At 40.6% G+C, this 20,477-nt stretch overlaps 1 protein-coding gene across 3 annotated transcripts in view; it reads right to left on the bottom strand.

Annotated features, from left to right (window-relative positions):
* The window catches only part of LOC124544864 (putative lysozyme-like protein), a 180,775-nt gene that overhangs the window by 64,333 nt on the left and 95,965 nt on the right, over positions 1 to 20,477 (bottom strand). For all 3 annotated transcript variants that reach the window (XM_047123575.1, XM_047123577.1, XM_047123576.1), the window contains exons 11-13: positions 15,963 to 16,005; positions 13,566 to 13,579; positions 5,415 to 5,550 (exon numbers count right to left, since the gene is read on the bottom strand). In XM_047123575.1, coding sequence (XP_046979531.1) covers positions 5,415 to 5,550; positions 13,566 to 13,579; positions 15,963 to 16,005 — 193 coding nt within the window. The remainder of the gene's footprint in view (positions 1 to 5,414; positions 5,551 to 13,565; positions 13,580 to 15,962; positions 16,006 to 20,477) is intronic.

The following is a 20,477-nucleotide window of genomic DNA, read 5'->3' as shown; positions in this document are numbered from 1 at the left end:
AAGTAGAAGCGTCAGGGAAGGAAGTTCGTAGGATTTAGAAGGTGCACTTCGCTTTTTTACAAATCTGCAAACCGAAGATAGAGCAGATGATTCCCCCACTCTTTCTACCCCACTACGTCGTAAGAAGCAGCTACAAGGTGTTTCACAAAGAATGCTAGAGTTACAGCACAGTATGACTAAGAATCAATTTCCCTTCTAGCAGTAAAGAACATTTTGCAGAGGTTGACGTGGATTCTGTCCATATGAGTTTCTTGCGTTAGTATGACTAGTAGCTTACATCTGTACCCCATACAGAGTTCACACACTCTGCGGACAATGAACACTCCCCGGGCATGTTTGTGCACTCCGTTGCTAACGATACACAGGGTCTGTATAACTCTGTGAAACACGCTGTAGTTCCTTCCTCTGACGTGATGGGGTAGAAAGAATGCGGAATTACCTGATCGCTTTTCAGTCCGAAAATCTATAAGGAAGTGAAGTTCATGATCACAATCCGATGACTTACCATAGTACAGACATTTAATACTTGTTCTCAGCTCACTTCATTTAACAGCAAGCAATCATTTATACCATTAAAATACTGTTTCTAATAATATGTGAGTTTTACATCCCCTGCAACACGGAAACTATTGATTGTAGGAAAAAATAACTCTATCTTTTTTGTACGAAATCCATTGTTGTTTGAATTAACATTTTTGCTATAAGCTGCGGTTTTCAAGTTTTTGAAGAGAAACATAAAAAAAACGCTCCCTACCCCCCTCCCCCCACCTCCCGCAGCCACCCATGCTAATACCCGAAAGTTGGGGATTTTTAGTACGTTGTGTATGACACTCCTCTTACCACAGTAAAAAAAAAAAAAATTGCAACCACACGATTTTTTCTCTATTCGACTTTTTTTGTCTTCGTTCACAGAGCTAAACTAGTGACGTGGGAAGCTGGTTTCAGGTGAGAACTAGTGTTATGACTCATCCCAAAGATGATTGATTGTGTTCAGGTTCCGAACCTGGCCAAGCTAATCTATTTTCAGACATGTTACTGTCTACAAACCACTACCTCACAGATGGTGCCTTATGACATATATTGCCAAGCTCACATAATCAACGTTATAGAACTATTCGTCTACTCTACGCAGTACACAATGCTGTAAAATTGATTATATCGTCCCACATTTAGTGTTTCCTCAGCGCAGTAAGTGGACTACATCCTAATCACGGAGAACACTCCAATACTGTACCACCACGTCCTCCATACTTCACTGTTAACACTACAAATAATGGCAAGAAACGTTTTCAAGGGATTCAGTTAACTCAAACCCTTCCATCACACTGTGACAGGGTATTGCGTGATTTATCACCACAAGTCACTTGTTTCGAGTCATTCATTCCCCAGTAGCGTCTTTCTTTACAAATCTCAAACATGATTCCAGATAAGTAGCTGCTCGATTACAGATAAGGATCTGCTCGACCACCAAATCATATTATTCTTAACTTCTTATGGACATTCATTGTGGTAACTGGACTCCTGGGAGCACCTTGGTATTCAGGAGTGATTCGTGTAATGCGATTGTTTAGAGCAGTTCTCTGCGATACCCGATAGTCCCTGTAGGTCAGTACGTAAGTTTCGCGTTCTTGTACTCGTCTTGGTTTAGCTGTAGGTGTTTCTTACGTTCTACTTCGTAGTTAGTATAGCTCACTCGGGTAGCCTTAGTAGGTTTGAAATATCCTTGGCGAGTTTGTTACTCATGTGACATCCAACGTCTAGTCCCCATTTGATGAAACTGAGCTCTCCTGACTGACTTACTCAAATGGTAGTGTTTCTCTACTGACTTCACTGTGCACGGAGCCTTCTTTTATACGGGCGTGTCTCCTCTCGTGACATCTAGCGGACGATTCCGTATTAAAATATGGCTGTTCATGTACTTACGATCACATAGTATAATTGACACCGGGGCGGTGTTTTCTATGTTTTAAGAGACCTATCGAAAGTCGAAAACGGTCAAAACAAACAGCTTATCGGAATCCTGGAAAAATATTAATATTGACTGTGAACTTCTGTGAGGAAACGTTTCTCACATTAAGTATACTCAGCGAAGTATAAAGTCTCTTTTGGCCCTATTCTCGTCTTTTTAGATTTTTTACCTCCGTTTTACAGTCGCCGCTTTTTGTATGCCTCTTATGTTCCGCCTTTTTTGTTTGTATGTTCCGACTTGTTTTCTTCATTATATTGTTTTAAATGTCTTCCTGTGTACCTGTAATGTCTTTCGGCTGAAGAGCAGCGCCTATGCTGCTGGCAGCTCGCCCCAGATGGGGAATTGGAAATACAATAAAGAAAGAAAAATGTTCTCGTCTGCTAGGGAAGTTACATCTTCTGCATATTGTAAGAGCATATCTATACACCGCGCTTCAACAAGGAGCGCTACTGAGCAATCAGGTAGCTTTGCGCTTAAAATTTCGATCAGACAAAGCTTCTAGCCATGTAGACCTCTTCCTGTGTACACCAAGTTCAGCCAACAAGGGTCATTTTATTATGTTGAGTGGCCCTGATCATGTGTGCTGCCAACGTCTTCATTTCTAATCTGCAAGATTCATTAATTCCCCCTAAGACCGTTGCTCGCAGATGTGCTTTGGCGTAGCACTTTATACATGATTTTCAGCTCTAGAGACTTGTTTTCTTTGTGATCAAGATGAAGGCTGTTGGGCCGATCGCGGCTTTTTTCCATGTACAAGGATTAACATCGGTCTGTCTTTGCGTCATCCTGGGTAGTTTATGTTACGTTCATCACGGCGAGACGAGATAACGTGTCTTTTTTTTTTTTGTTCTTCTTTGGATAGTAAGTGGCATTTCTGTTTTTGATACTATGAGACATCGTACTGGTACAAGATCCCTTCGAGGACATATGTAACAGGGTTACTGAGTTTCGCGTTTGCTTTTTGAATAGTAACAAAATGTTATTTCAAATTCTCTTTAATAGTTTTTCTTTTAAAAATTACTTGCAAGTTATTATGTTGCCGCACGTACATTTCCTATGTAGTCACTAATCTTTTGTGTCAGAAGTTTATCCGAGCACAATTCAAAGCGGATATTCCGTCTTGGTTGGTTGGTTGGTTGGTTTGGGGAAGGAGACCAGACAGCGTAGTCATCGGTCTCATCGGATTAGGGAAGGATGGGGAAGGAAGTCGGCCGTGCCCTTTCAGAGGAACCATCCCGGCATTTGCCTGGAGTGATTTAGGGAAATCACGGAAAACCTAAATCAGGATGGCCGGACGCGGGATTGAACCGTCGTCCTTCCGAATGCGAGTCCAGTGTCTAACCACTGCGCCACCTCGCTCGGTATATTCCGTCTTCAGTGGAGTAAACTGCCATCGGCTTGCAAATTACATCAAATATGGGATATGTTTGAACTGCTGAAAACTTCAAGGCCCGTGCTGCCATCATGAATACTTTGAGAATAACTTTTGTGATTCACGCTGTTTATGGATAGGTATTACGTCAAGGAAAGTGCGGTCTACATCTTCGGCGTACACGATCCCTGTATAAGGGAGCAACCATTCACTCTTGTAGTGTATGTTAGAGTACTCGACCGTCCCGATGCTACTTTTTATTTCTTAACTGCATGTACAAAATCTCTTTATATTTTATTAGTGCACCATGAAAATCCTATCTACTGCCGAATATTCCATCAATAGACGTCAGATCGCATTTTTACCCATTCATGGGTCAAAATTTTCTACAATAAAGAATACTTTTAGTGCATAAGCACTGAAGACATACCAGTTGCATACTCAGTTCAAATAGGAAGTATGAGGCATCTATAGTTCCAGTATTTCATCTCTGTTCGTTGTGTGTTCCTCTCCACGTATTCGTGATACTGAAAGGTCTCTACATCTGTATCATTGTTAATGAAGACATTAACACATCGCTATCAGATCCCATGTCAGCCACATCCCTGTGTTATTCCAGGGCCTCACCACATCAAACTGGTCTCTTTCCATGGCGTTCCTGGGATTGCCTATTCTACCACTGTCCCACGAGACACACGACCGAAGAGACTCATTCTGGTAACGGAAGTAGTTGCCATATGAAAATATCTCACTGTTCCACTTTGTTCATTGTCCAGTTGCAATTTTTCTGCACACATCACTAACTTTTCTGAGGTTACAGAATGCAGTTCGTCGCAGAACTGCTGTTCCTGATGCACCCTCTGAGCGACAGTATAACAGACACCGATGAATTAAGTAGGTGAGACAATTTGTGCATTGTTTACTGTTGGTGGGAGGCATATCCTGTAAATCAGGGACATTCGATAATGTCTTATTTAATGCTATGTTATGTAATGTTGTACTGATAAGGCTAAATTATATACCTGCCTTTTACAAGCCGTTAGAAGAATGTACCGTTCAAAAAGAGAAGCCAAATACTATCTTCGTGAACTGGAATTTTTAACGTGGAAGTCGCTGGACTTGCAGTCACAACAAAAAGGGAATACAAGATTAAGGATTTAATAAAATGTATTTCATTGTTTTTAATTATGTGCCTTCTCGAAGAAGGAGTTACTCTAGTGGTATACAGATAGTGCCGTGAACGGTGTTGGAAAATTTTGAATGTCATTAACAGTGAGTGCTTCGCATTTCTCAAGTGTGACTCTCTTTATGACTGTACTTCCCCTTGTACACAAACCCGGTATGGAGTTACTTACGTACATCAGCAGGATCTCTGTTTTACCACCATTTCATATCTATGACTCATTTTATTTTAATCCTCATTATTATTATTTTTCGCAATACCCACCTTTGGGAAATATTGTAATCTAGATCGTCACTTTTTATTTTAAAATTTCGAATAGTATTTATCTTTTTCTGGTTAAGTATTAATCAGTTTCCACAAATATTGTTAATCTTTCAGTTACATTTAACCAGAATTTTGTAATAGCTATGTCCTTTCACATAGAATGTCACACTCAGTATTTCCACGTACAGGACTCTGCTTACACACCAACACCCGTTTAAAAATGATGTGAATAACAGCCAACAACTATTAACGAAATATATATTTTTATAGTTTTTTGTGGTGGTTTAAAATACACCCACCTCCTCTCGGTAGTACACGTTTATGAAAGTACACTGGTGTTGCTATGCATGCTCAAAGATATTTTCTATTTCTGCGCCCTACTTACACATCAGAACCAATCTAGAAAATATGTTGCTAATGTAAATCTGCTAGTTTAACTAATTATTTTCCTTTAATTTTTTACTGCATTAAAAAAGTACCGTCCCAATCCGCGTGGTAATACACGTTATTGAAAATTATTGGTATTGCTATGGTTAGTGGTTAAAACTATCAAATCCTTTCTTTGTCTGTCCTGGCTAATAGGCGTACTTCAAGCTATTTTAACACCTGATAGCTAGCAAACTTACCGAAGATTCCACCACCAGATGATCCAGATCCACCACCAGATGATCCAGATCCACCACCAGATGATCCCGATCCACTGTCAGAAGATCCTCGTCCACCGGATGATGATTGTCCTTGAGAGAAGATGCTGAGTGGATTCTGGAAAATGCCCCGTGTACCACGGTCAATGAAGGAAAATAATGCGAAAACACCAAGACCTGTCACTGATATTTCGTAGATGTAAATGAAATTATTCTTTTATTATATTCGTCCATAATAGTGCGTCAAACAGCTGTTATCACAGAAATATTAATAAAAGGATTGCTGTACGGCTGCATTAACAATGAATTGGAAGAAATTTGTATTGAATAGTGATGCCTAATTTGTTAAATCCCGGTAAATCATATGCAGAAACGAATTTATCGACGATGTTTGACAGTGCTGAAAGGTTTTTTTCCGTGAGAGTATTTTACGATGACTTTTTGCTACGGATAAGACGCTATTCGACGATTTCACTCCAGGAAGGAAAATGCGGTACAAAACGTCGTTTCTCGAGCTCCAACAGACAATAAGGGCTACGATATATTTTGTGAAGAGTGTCATTTGATTTGACAAAGTTTCTCTGCATTTATTACTCAGATCGATGCATAGTCCAACATCTGTGGTTATCAGTAGGTGAAAAACGTTGCCAGTCCAGTAAGTAATCCAGATGGAGGGGTTGATTTTGACGCCTGCCACACTACGTACACCCATAACAGAGTTTTTTATGTGCAACGAGACAGCCTGAAAATGACAGTCCTAGCCTACAGAGTGTGACCTTAAGAGATTTATACATCAATACGTTAATCCATTTTGTTACTCATAAACTGAGTGAATGCATCCTGTTACATAATTTATAATAGTGTTAGAAAATAATTTGGTCTGCCACAAGGCTATTCGATAAAAAAGAAATGTGTAATCAACACATTGATAAGAGAATTAACACATTTCGTTTCCCACTTCGGCGTTTAGTTCAGTTTGTCCATTAGCATTAGCTATGTCAGTAGCGCAATGTTCCAGCGCACTCACCAGGAGCTTTACAAAGGCAATATAAACAGCGTAAGGACATTCATGCGAAACGCAAATTAATTGGAACGATATATTTGCAACAAAGATCTGATATTGGCAGTTGCACTACTTAGTGATGCGTTAGTAAAATGTGATGAAACAATACGTTGGCAAGATCTTCAAAGAACTCGATTCACTGGCAACTGGCACATAATGCATAAGAGTATAAAATCATTCACTTTTCAGGTACAGATAAATCATACAAACAGTTTTGTTATACATTTTCTGCATGTAAACTCTAACTTCTCATTACTCCCAAATACGAAGTTCAAATAGCTATGCATATACTTTATCAGTCTTAAGGAATGAAGTTTCACGTCATATGATGAATGTTGCTATCATTGCCCGTGAACTCATATACAGTGATTATAATTATTACTTAATGAGAAAAAATGTTCCACAGCCATGTAGTGGTACTCAAAATGACCAACTGAGCTCAGTAATATCAATTAAACTCAAAACGCTGCACAGCTCAAGATAACGTATGGTCACAATGGAGACGGTGCTGAGCAATCTGACTACCAGCGGAAGTAAAGGAAAGCAACTTATCAGATTCTTAATTTTTTTCCAACCGTAACTGTAATTCCATGTGTTTTTCGGATTTCTACATCTACGTGATTACTCTGCAATTCACATCTAAGTGCTTGAGGGTTCATCGAACCACAATCATACTATCTCCATACCATTCCACTCCCGAACAGCGCGCGGATAAAACGAACACCTAAACCTTTCTATTGGAGCTCTGATTTCTCATATTTTATTTTGATGATCATTCCTACCTATGTAGGTTAGGAGCAACAAAATATTTTCGCATTCGGAAGAGAAAATTGGTGACTGAAATTTCGTAAATAGATCTCGCCGCGACGAAAAACGTCTTTGCTTTAATGACTTCCATCCCAAATCGCGTATCATATCTGCCACACTCTCTCCCCTATTACGTGATAATACAAAACGAGCTGCCCTTTTTTTGCACCCTTTCGATGTCCTCCGTAAATCCCACCTGGTAAGGATCCCACACCGCGCAGCAATATTCTAACAGAGGTCGAACGAGTGTAGTGTAAGCTGGCTCTTTAGTGGACTTGTTGCATCTTCTAAGTGTCCTGCCAATGAAACGCAACCTTTGGCTCGCCTTCCCCACAATAATATCTATGTGGTCTTTCCAACTGAAGTTGTTCGTAATTTTAACACCCAGGTACTTAGTTGAATTGACAGCCTTGAGAATTGTACTGTTTATCGAGTAATCGAATTCCAACGGATTTCTTTTGGAACTCGTGTGGAACACCTCACACTTCTCGTTATTTAGTGTCAACTGCCACCTGCCACACCATACAGCAGTCTTTTCTAAATCGCTTTGCAGTTGATACCGGCCTCCGGATGACCTAACTAGACGGTAAATTACAGCATCATCTGCGAGCAACCTAAGAGAACTGCTCAGATTGTCACCCAGGTCATTTGTAGAGAGCAGGAACAGCAGAGGTCCCAGGACGCTTTCCTGGGGAACACCTGATATCACTTCAGTTTTACTCGACGATTTGCCGTCTATTACTACGAATTGCGACCTTCCTGAAAGGAAATCACGAATCCAGTCGCACAACTGAGACGATACCCCATAGGCCCGCAGCTTGATTAGAAGTCGCTTGTGAGGAACGGTGTCAAAAGCTTTCCGGAAATCTAGAAATACGGAATCAACTTGAGATCCCCTGTCGATAGCGGCCATTACTTCGTGCGAATAAAGAGCTAGCTGCGTTGCACAAGAACGATGTTTTCTGAAACCATGCTGATTACCTATCAATAGATCGTTCCCTTCGAGGTGATTCATAATGTTTAAATACAGTATATGATCCAAAACTCCACTGCAAACCGACGTCAATGATTTAGGTCTGCAGTTCGATGGATTACTCCTACTACCCTTCTTAAACACTGGTGCGCCCTGCGCAATTTTCCAATCTGTAGGTACAGATATATCGGTGAGTGAGCGGTTGTATATGATTGCTAAGTAGGGAGCTATTGTATCTGCGTAATCCGGAAGGAACCTAATCGGTATACAATCTGGACCTGAAGACTTGCCCGTATCAAGCGATTTGAGTTGCTTCGCAACCCCTAAGCTATCTACTGCACCTGAAAGCTGTAGCCATCCAGCCATAATGTTTCGGCTGCCAACTAGGCAGTTTTAATCTGGAAATGGCTGATGCCTAAACCAGAAACTGGGGCGAATGCGCATAAGCTACATTAGCATGACCACCCTACGTCGATTTCAGTGCCGTCTGTCATTATCGTTCCATCGATGAAGTGATCCATCACGAGGAAAACGCTGAGATATGTAGGTCAACATGTCATGGGAGCTTTCCGTTACATTTTCGTAACACATTGAGTTCATCTCTTCTACACATATAACCATTATGTTGCAATTATATTTTCAGAACATCTGTAGCTAGTAAGTTACATCTTCATTTTGATAATGTGTCTATTACACTCAATTCAGATTAATAAATATTACTTTTACATCTTTTCTGTGTCCACAACATATAAGTTACAATTACAACAAATTATATAAGATATCCTGTAGGCTCCAATATTATAAAAAAGTTATGCAAATTTTGTCAAACATTGTTTTAGACAAAATTATGTTCAGAGTCCGAAAAATGAGCCATAAATGCATCAGGAAGGTAGCTACTAAACCGCTGCTCTATTAGCGAAATCAAAATTCAAGGGCAATATCGTATGTAAGGAAAATTTGGCGGCTATTATAGATATTGCTAAGACTTTTCCTATTGCTATCCGTTATGGGCATAAATTGAAGAAATTTGCCGCAAAAAAATTTAAAATATGTAACACAGACATGGATAGCTTACAGTATCATATGAGTACGTCAAATATGTACAGTGTTATTAAGTGTGATGTGTACAGGTGGTTTTACACTTTGTATTAGTCCGTTAATGACATATGTGGCAACCCATGCATCAATAGGAAGAAAATGATTTTAATTAAAAATGAATTATGGGGTCGGGGAGAATCATTACAGAACTGCTAGGACTGGAAGCAGAAACATACAGTCACAAAAAAAAAGAAAAACATAACGAGTGAAACATTCACCAATCCCCTAAACATTGATGATTAGAGAGAATATGTATTAAATGATGTTGATAAATCAACTCTTAGGAATTTAATTCAATACAACATACACACAGTTTCTAGTACAAAGCATTGTAAATTGTAATTATCCCAAAAGATGATAGTCACTCCGTATTCTATGATGACGTGAGCACTATAACATGAATTAATTTTCGAGAAGACATGGCTTGTCAATAGGTGTTTGCGCAACAAGAGGTGATTTACAATTGATTTATCAGTAAAACACTAATTGCTGTATTCTTTTTCCTTTTTTTGAAATATATCGCTATTGTTCCGTAGAACTCTTCCGATGAAATCAAACTTAGTAACATAGTGGTTGTGGATGTAAGTAAAATTGTAAGCTACTGGTTGCGAATCTAATGTACTAAAACTGTAACGTAGAGAATAATTAAACTAAAGCTGTAGCGTACATGTGCAATTGTAACTTACAGATTGTAGATATGGAAAATGGCATAAAGAATTGTGATTCAGTCAGAGATAGCATAGGACTTGAAAGAGCAGTTGAGCTGTGTCTCGAAAGGAGGATATACGATGAATATGAAAAAGGGGAATGGAATGTTCTCAAATTAAATCATGCTATGCTGCGGGAGTTGATTTATGAAATGAGGCTCTACGGGCAGTAAAGTAGCTATGATGGCCAAAGTACTGAGGATATGAACTGGCAATGGCATGAGAAACGTTTCTAATGAAGAGAAATTCGTAACATAGAATACAGGGTCAAGTGTTAGCAAGTCTTCTCTAGAGATATTTGCTTGACGGGTAGCCTTGTGTGGAAGTGAAAAGTGGACGAGGATAACAGTTCAGATAAGAAGAGAACGGAAGCTTCTGAAATATGTGTCTAAAGAAGAATACGGAGGTACTGAAGAAAGCTGAGGAGATAAAAATTTGTTGTATTGCTTCACTGAAACAAGGGATCGGATGACGGTACACATTCTGAGACATCAGATATCGTCATTTTAGTATTGTAGAGAAGTGTGGGAGGAAAAAAACTGCACAGAGAGGATTAGAGATGAATACAGAGAGTGCGTAGAGATGGATGTTGGTTGTAGTACTTATACAGAGATGAAGAGGCTTGCCAAACCAGGGTAGCTTGGAGAGTTGCTTCAAACCACTCATCTGACAGAAGGCCACAACAACGGCAACAAAAACCAACGTCATTTCAAACCTAGCAATCACCTGTCAATAATGTGGAGTTTTGTCAAAAAGAAACGTTTGTCATATTCCGCGTTGAACTGTAGGTTGCCTTTTACGAGTTGGATAACTGTCAATGGAGACGCAAGTTCAAAGACTTGCTTCAGGACATTCAGTCACCCGACATTTTTAATACCGGAATCTAACGTTGCGTGCACCTGGAAAACCCGTGACTTCTACCTACCAAAAATATCGATGGTGTGGAGGACTGCGTCTATAATTTCTAAATTTTTAGAATATGTTTTTATGATGATTTTCTCGGGGAAATCCTAAAATTTTTTCGATTTTATTATCTGTCACCGAGATTCAGAGGTTCAAAGTTATCGAAATTATGAAGAAAACCACAAAAACTGGTTTTAGCCGTTTTTTCACTGTTGACCGCAAATATCTAGATAACTATTCACATAAATGACTCAAAATTTAATTGTACACCTTTTAGACATTGATCTAGAAACGCAGTTTTCCCGATTTAGAAAATCTTGGTCCGATATCAAGGTACATGTTTGGGTACCAGAAGGACCAACTCTGGAGATTGACACTTTTATAATTTCAGTTCATGGTACATTGTAGAAATTTTTGCCACAAGTTCTTAAAATAATTCTTTCGGGAAACCTCGAAACTTTAAGCGATAACATCATCCCTTACAGAGATCCGGAGGTTCTAGGTTACCGTACTTATGCACGCAAATTATGTGAATAATATCCCATATGAGTCGTTAACGTAGTTCTGACTGACTTAGTGAACATACGGCAGGGTATCTGTTGTCATCATAAGGGTTTTGAGATCACCAGTCTATGTTTTTGGTCGCTATTTTTTGCCAATAAAACTTCATGACGCTTTTTTCTGTATAATGGGCTCTTCATTCCCATACAGTCTTCTTTCTGAAAGAGAGTAGCAGAGAGACAGTGGCAGTGGAATAGGGAGAGAGCAGACATTGCTAGTAGTGGAAAAAGAGATTGGAGACTGTGGTAGTGGGAGAGAGAAAGTGGCAGTGAAAGAGCAAGATAGTGGATCGAGAGTGTAGCAATGGGAGCAAAAGGGAGAGGATATGAACACCCCTCCCCCCACGAATGGCGAGCCTACCATCCTCTATAATCCAGGATAGGGTTAAAGACTCCGAGTAAACCACCCCAAAAGAACATTTACGTAGAGGACAGAAGGAGGAAATGAGTAGTGTTTAATGTCCCGTCGACAACGGGATGATTAGAAGCGGAGCAGAAGCTCGGATTTGAGAAGGATGAGTAAGGAAAACGGCCGTGTCCTTTCAAAGGAACTACCCCCGGTATTTGCCAGAAGCGATTCAGGGAAATCGCGGAAAAACTAAATCAGGATGTCCGGACGCGGGTTTGAACCGTCGTCCTCCCGAATGCGATCCCACTGTGCTAAGCGCTGCACCATCTCGCTCGGTCTGTGTGGAGAGCAGCCGACGTGGTGGTTGAAGAGGAAGCAGACTGTAAGCGCGAAAGAAAGAAATAGTGGCAATGGGTGGGAAAAAGAATCGGGCAAAGATCATGGCAATAGACCAGAGAGGCAGTGAAAATAGCAAAGAAGGAGGCACTGGTAAGGAAGATCGAAAGACAGGGATGAAGGCAGTGACCAAGGGAGAGGCAAACAGGAGAAAGTGCCAATGGGAGGAAATGGAGACAGTGGGAAAGAGAGATATATAGATAGCATCATTGAGCGGGAGATGCTGAGTATTAAGGCTTCACTGCAGAGAGAGACTGAGTAAAAGGATTTAGAACACTGTGTTCGAAGAGCGTGATTATTTTCACAGGCCAATTTTTATTCCAGAGAGGCGTAAGAAGTATTGAGGCACCTGACCTCTGTGTCTTTTAAAGAGGTGCATATTCGCGACTTTCGTGCTCTGACAGGAGCATTTTTCATCTGGTAGATATATACATATATTAGAGTGATGATATTCAGTTACAGAACGTTGTTCTAGGAGTTATTTTATCATTTTTCTGTTCAAGGTGACAGAAACAATATTTGCGCTAAACTAAGCAAGTCGTACGGCCGTAGATGTGTAGAGCTAACCATGCAGCTGGTGCGGATCGCTATTTTTACGTGAGAATAGGCTGTTACATGTTAGGAACTGACGATGTCGCTTTTTAATTTACATCATTAGCATTCTCACTCAGTTGAAAAATTAATTTTATACTGAGTTAAAGAGCTTAGTTCAGTTGATTTAATGAGCCAATAGTCATTATCAGTAAAAACGGCTGGCTCATGTATCACGCATCTCAATAGCGTGGCTATGCTAGACACATATACAAACATTTTAAAAAATACTGATATGCCCTATGGTATCTGTCATTTAACTTACGAATTTTTTGGACTGTGACAAGTTTTTGTTCATTAACAGCGGCTAGATATAAACTTGTGCGTTTTGTTGATGTGAGTTTTGCTTCAGCACATTCGACTCCTCTTTCTTTAATTATAAAAATTAAATTAGAAAATGGAAAAAAATATTGTCTAAGACGTTTGTTGAAATATTATATGTACCTAAAATTTATTCCCATTTCAATGATTTTTAATCCAATTCAATGAAAATTTTAATAAATGTATAGTTAAAATAACCCTGGTGATGTACTTATGAGTTACTTGCTACACAATTACATACTTCCCTGGCGCATGAATTACATAGACACATGGGTCAGATGACGGTCAGATAATACTTCCATTTGCGATGGTAGTTAGGAAGATCAGTATCACATTATGTCGTTAGAAGTGGCAGGAATTCTTACCGGGACGCCGAAAGCTGAAAAAGAGAGAGAAACTGGGTTAATTGACAACACATTTGGCAGTACATTCTATATAATCTCAAGAATTGGCGTCAGATTTAATGAACTGTTGCTAATGTTCTCACAATCTTCTACTGAACATTTCCCTTCCTCTAATGTCACTCAAAAGTTTAGAAAATGAAACACACTAGTTGCTGTGAAAGTTTCTGGATGTTATCAAAACCCAAAAAGATTTTGGAACTGTGACGCAAGTCTCTTTTTCTTTGTAATCACAGTGTAGTGCAGAATTCAATACATCTGCTTAACTAGGTGAGGAGAGGAAATGGTTAGGCTGTGCAAGTATTGTTTGCATTTCTAACATACTAGATGGTTTGGAAATGCCTTTGTCATACAATTGCAATACACGTTGAACCACAGGTTTTAAAACTTTCCTTAGTTCCCCGTCATCTGCATAGGTCTCAATGAGTAGTGCTGTAAACATATTTTCACAATATGAAGAATCCTTGTAGCATTACACATTCTTGTTGCTCCTATCAGACTACATAATCTCGCGATACCATACACTTTCACATCAAAGAGAGGAGTTGTTCTGTCATGAAACTGTTGTACAAACAGATAACCAAACGCCGCAAAAAATTCTCACCTAATCATTTAATTCCAAAGAATGCATCAAGGGTGATACATCACATCGGTTTTAATCCGCTTTCTTTCATCCCAGTGAAACAATTTGCAAAAACATTACTGCATTATGCAGTATAAGGTTTGAAACGATTGTCGTCTACCTAATTTATACAGATAATGGAACGGAAAACATGAACCCTCTAACGATTTCCCACTGCATGCTATATCCGTCGACAAAGATCAATTTTATAGCGAAATCTTCAGACAACTACACAGTATGTGGTTCGTTTTATATTAGGGAGGTCAATAACGTTTCATGTACAGCCTTGAAATCGTGTAATACGGATTTATGGTTCACACACTGGACTGCTCTTTGGGACAGCCGCCAACGAAAAAGGGTGTTCAGTGGTTAGCGCATTGGACTCCCATGGGGGAGGACAGCGTTTCAAATACCGCCCGTTCGTCGACACGTAGGTTTTCTGTGGTTTCCCTAACTCGTTTAAGGTAAATGCTCGAGTGGTCCCTTTGAAAAGAACACCGACGACTGATTCTTTAACCTTCCCTAACCCGAGTTTGTGCTAATTCTCTAATGACGTTGTCGTTGACGAGACGCTAAACCCTAGTCTTCCTTTCTTTTCTGGTTTTCGGAGCTCAGTTCCTCTTCCAGCTATTCTCGTTTATGCTTTCTGTGCCCTTTATCTTCCACATATAACTGAAATCAAATATCAGTTCGGTTCCTGTGGTACAGAGAAGTTCAGTATCCTTTCTCATCGTTGTCCGTTTCGAGCATGTAATAACCACTATATCTACAAGACGTTAAAACACCAAATACCTGCCCATCTTCCGAAAACTTGCGAAATTGGGCGAATGTTTTGGCTGTTTCCAAGCAATTGCACTTGAGTTATTTTGAATGAAGAGTGCCTGGTCACTTGTATTGTATGTTGACCGGGCACCTAGAAACGACGGAGAGGATCCGTCCCCGCCGCAGCCGCAGTGGTCAGCAACCCCACGACAATCTACAGCAGTTAACTCCCCCTACCGCCGCCCCACACCGAACCCAGGGTTATTGTGCGGTTCGGTCCCTAGTGGACCTCCCTGGGAACGTCTCACACCAGACCAGTGTAGCCCCAATGGTTGCGTGGTAGAGTAATTGCGGTGTACGCGTACGTGGAGAAAGTGTTTGCGCAGCAATCGCCGACGTATTGTAACTGACGCTGAAAGAGAGAAACCAGCCCACATTCGCCGAGGCAGATGGAAAACCGCCTTAAAAACCATCTACAGACTGGATGGCATACCGGACCTCGACGCTAATCCGACCGGCAGATTCGTGACGGGAGCCGGCACGCCTTTCCGCCCGGAAAGCAGTGAATCAGACTTCTCGACTAACCGGGCGGGACTTCAGACACTAGTCGAGTCGATGCCACGTCGTGTAGCGATGCTTCTGTGTGTCCGCGGGGACCCTACACGATAGTAGGCAGGTGTACCAGTTTCTTTGGCTATTCAGTGTATATGTGATGTAGCGAAACTATGATGCCGAGGAAAGTCTTCAATAGTCACGACCAAAGTACTAACTCTATGTTTTATTAACGATTTCGTGCTCCATCTCCAAGAATATGTTTGGCTACAGGACGGTACATTTCTTTCTAATCAGTTGCTATATTACCATCCGAATCTCTACGTACATTCTGTAGTTCAAATAATGTAAATTACATTCATTCAAGCTCTGCTACGCAACTACACAACTACTATTTTGTTAATCTAAACAGCAAACGAACTTACGAAGTGACGATGACCCGGATCCTCCGGTGATGCTGTTCATCATCTGCAAGCGTGAAGAGAAATTTTTCATTAGATCATAACTTCAAAAACTTGTTTGTGGGTACTAATAAATTGTTACTGGTGTATGAAACAACGTCCGGTTTTATTCTAGCAAGAATATTTGCCTTTATATCATTATAAAGATAAGTAATTTCTTGAGGAGACAACGTATGTGGAATGAATAACGCCTGGTGCACACAGAACAGCCCAAATGGAACTCGTCGGCGTCACGAGTTTTTGATTCGTCGCTTGCAATTTGTGTCCAACGTAGCTGAATAGAATCTCGCATACTGCAGAGTGGCACATCAGTAAACCGTCAGCAAAGTTTTGACAGTCAGAAGCGACAACTCGGCGTCCACTTCGCCATGTGATCTCCTAGAACATAGCTGTTTTATTTTGAAAATGATCAAGTGGGTTGAGTTCATTAGCTCTACACAAATATAAGCTTCCGGTTTTCTGAGGAGGGATTTCACACGGGAAACGTGGTGTGGTGTGAGAAAGTAAGCAATGTGACAGGTCTGTAGTACATTTTGCATTCATTCGTAGGATGTCGCCATCAGGAGAAACTAAACAGACATTCCACGGATCGGAGCGTGGAATGGTGGATCCATTAATCTGGCAGGAAGACTATATAATTTAAAACGGAAAATGGATAGGTTGAATTTAGCTGTAGTAGGTATTAGTGAGGTTCGGCGGCAGGAGAAACAGGATATCTGATCAGGTGAACACGGGGTTTTAAACACAGCCACACAGAGATAATACAGGAGTGGTTTTAATAGCGAATAAGAAAATAGGAATTCGGGTAAGCTAATATAAACAGCACATTCATCGATCCATCCATTACTCCAACCAAAACATACAAGAATCCACACCTATCACGGTAGTAGAAGTGTATATACCAAGTAGCTTCTCAGATGACGAAGAGATGGAAGAAACGTATGATGAGATAAAAGAAATTATTGAGACAGTTATGGAAGACGAAAATTTCTGATGACGAACTGAAAGAGCGATACATAGTCGGTGAAAGTGGATTTTGGGTAAGGAATGAAAGAGGAAGCTGCCTAGTAGAATTTTGTACAAAGCATAATTCAGTCATCGCTAACACTAGTTTAAGAATCATGAAAGAATGTTTAATGTGTGGAAGAAACCTTTAAACTCCGGAAGGTTTACATAATGGTAAAACAGAGACTTCGAAACAAGATCTTAATTTTTAAGACGTTTCGAGAGGCAGATGTAAACTCTGACCAGTTTATTTTTTATAAACTGTAGATTAAACTGAAGAATTTGGAAAAAGGTAGGAAATTAAGGAGATGGAACTTAGATAAGTTGAAAGAATCACAGGTTGTTAAGAGTTTCAGACAGAGCATTAGGCAACGGATGACTAGAACAGAGGAAAAGAATACAGTAGAAGACAAATGGGTAGCTTCAAGAGATGGAATAGTAAAGGCAGTAGAGGACCAAATATGTAACAGAATAGGTAACAGAAATCCTTCGATAACACAGGAAACACAGAATTTAACTGACGAAAGGAGAAAATATAAGAAAGCAGCAAATGAAGGAGGCGAAAGGGAATGCAAATGTCTAAGAAATGTGATTGACAGGAAGTGCAACATGACTAAGCAGGAATGGCTAGAGGAAAAATTTGAGGATTTACAAGCATATTTCTCAAGTGAAAAAATGGATACCGCCTACAGGAATATTAGAGACTTTCGGAGAAATAACTACTGATAGACTAGAAGAGCTATGATAAAACTCTTCCATCAGTTGAGCAAGATGTGTGAGACGGGCGAAGTATCCTCAGCTCAGAGAAAAATCTAGTGATTGTAATTCCAAAAAAAGCAGTTGCTGATAGGTCTGAAAAATATGAGTTTAATAAGTCATGGCTGGAAAATACTGACACTAATTCCTTACAAAAGCATGTAAAAACTGATAGAAGCCGACCTTGAGGAAGATCAGTTTGGATTTCGGAGAAGTTTACGAACACGAACGTCAATTGTAATTGTTTAATATCTCTATTGTTCAATCTGTTCAGCGAAGAAGCAATGATGAAGGTAAAAGAAAGGTTCAGTAGCGAATTAAGATTCAGATTGAAATGATTTCGATGAAGAGTTTCGCTAATGATGTTTCTGTCATCAGTGAAGGTGAAGAAGAATTAGAGTTCAATGGAGCGGTCTAATGAAGACAGAGTGTGGCTTGAAAGTTAACAGGAAAAAGAGAAGAGTAACGAGAAGTAGAAAAGAAACTTAGCGCCAAACTTTGCGGTAACGAAGTTATGGTACTCCCCTACTTGACAAGGAATAGAACATTTGACGGACGAAGGAGGGAGAACACAAGAAGCAGACTAGCAGAGGCAAACAGTGCATTATTGGCCAAGATAAGTCCTCTCGTTTCAAATATAGGCCTTAGCTTTAGAAAGAAATTTCTGAGAATGTGCATTTGGAGCACAGCATTGTACTGTAGTCGAACAAGGACACTGGGAAAACCGGAACAGAAGAGAATCCAACAAAATGTTGTTCTAGAGAATGACGTTGAAAGTCAGGAGGTCCGATAAGATAAGGAACGAGGAGGTTCTCAGCAGAAACGGCGAAGAAAGCAACACGAGGAAAATAGTGACAAGAAGAAGGGATAGAAGGATGGGACATTTGTTTAGGCATCAAAGAATAATCTCCATGACACTTGACAAAACTAGAGGGTAATAACCGTAGGGAAAGACAGATATTGGAATACGTTCTGCAAATAATTGAGGATGTAGGGTGCAAGTTCTAATCTGAGATGACTAAGCTGGCGTGAGAGAGAAATTCGTGGCGGCCCCTATAAAACTAGTCAGATCCGAATGGGGGACTATTTTACCTCCAGCGTATTTTTCCAAAAGGACGCCATCATAAGTTAACCATACAGTCGAGGTGCATACCCTGGGGAAAAACTACACTGTACACTTCAGCCACTCGCGGTACCAGCACAACAAGGCCGTTTTGGTTGATGTTACAAGGCTAGATCGGTCAGTCATCCACACTGTTGCTCCTGCAACTGCTGAAAGGGTTTGTTTCCTCTCCAGGAAACACGCATTTGTCTGGCCTCTGAAAAGATACCCTTCTGTTGTGGTTGCAGTAACGGTACGGCTATCTGCATCGCTGAGGCACGCAAGACTTACCACCGACGGCAATAGTTCATGGGGGAGGGGATGAGGTGGCCATTGCAGCATCGTCAAGAAATTGTATTTCCTCGTAGGTCTCAAAAATCTCTCCAACGTATGAACAGTAAGTTACACACAGTTATCATCTTGTTCGTATATTAATGTACTAGTGTGTATGAATTGCAACAATATTCAGATATCACGCTAAGGAAAAATACAGTGCAATCATAAGGAAGGTTTCACAAGAACATAACCTTAACCAATATTGCATCATGCAAACATGTGATATGTCACTGCTGATAGGTGATCCTTTAACACTGAGTGTAATGTCATGAGCTATTCATATCGCGAATGTGAAAAAGGTAGTGAATTCTCTACGTAGAACTACTCATGAACAATATTTCTTTTCCGATGGACTGAGCGATACAGTCAGAAACTGACGCCACTCATAATGGAAAGATATGCTGCCATGTTAAGAAGCACTAAATAACTGCGAGCTGCACTCAGACCATTTAATTAACGAGTACTGATACCATTTCTTCAATATTAGCAGTTTCTGAAACGTATACCACACTCCTTTACATACCACTTTTCATGAAAAGAAGGTCTATTTGATATGCACTAAACTTAAACCAGTTATTCTGATATATGAATAACATGCAGGAGCAAGGAATGTTTTATAAAAGAAGAGAGTTCTAAGAATGGTTAGACAACTACTGCATCAATATTTATACAACACTAGAAAAGAAACCTCTACGTGTAATTCAATCACATTACCAATTGTTTTATGAGATAAACCATGGAAAAAGTTGTCAGTTACTATTCCTTTGACTTTCATACACTCCTGGAAATGGAAAAGAGAACACATTGACACCGGTGTGTCAGACCCACCATACTTGCTCCGGACACTGCGAGAGGGCTGTACAAGCAATGATCACACGCACGGCACAGCGGACACACCAGGAACAGCGGTGTTGGTCGCCGAATGGCGCTAGCTGCGCAGCATTTGTGCACCGCTGCCGTCAGTGTCAGCCAGTTTGCCGTGGCATACGGAGCTCCATCGCAGTCTTTAACACTGGTAGCATGCCGCGACAGCGTGGACGTGAACCGTATGTGCAGTTGACGGACTTTGAGCGAGGGCGTATAGTGGGCATGCGGGAGGCCGGGTGGACGTACCGCCGAATTGCTCAACACGTGGGGCGTGAGGTCTCCACAGTACATCGATGTTGTCGCCAGTGGTCGGCGGAAGGTGCACGTGCCCGTCGACCTGGGACCGGACCGCAGCGACGCACGGATGCACGCCAAGACCGTAGGATCCTACGCAGTGCCGTAGGGGACCGCAC

Source organism: Schistocerca americana, chromosome 8, assembly GCF_021461395.2.
Source record: "Schistocerca americana isolate TAMUIC-IGC-003095 chromosome 8, iqSchAmer2.1, whole genome shotgun sequence".
In the NCBI taxonomy this organism is placed as follows: domain Eukaryota; kingdom Metazoa; phylum Arthropoda; class Insecta; order Orthoptera; family Acrididae; genus Schistocerca; species Schistocerca americana.
Note: the sequence above shows the minus strand (reverse complement) of the source record. Positions and strands in the feature narration are given on the sequence as shown.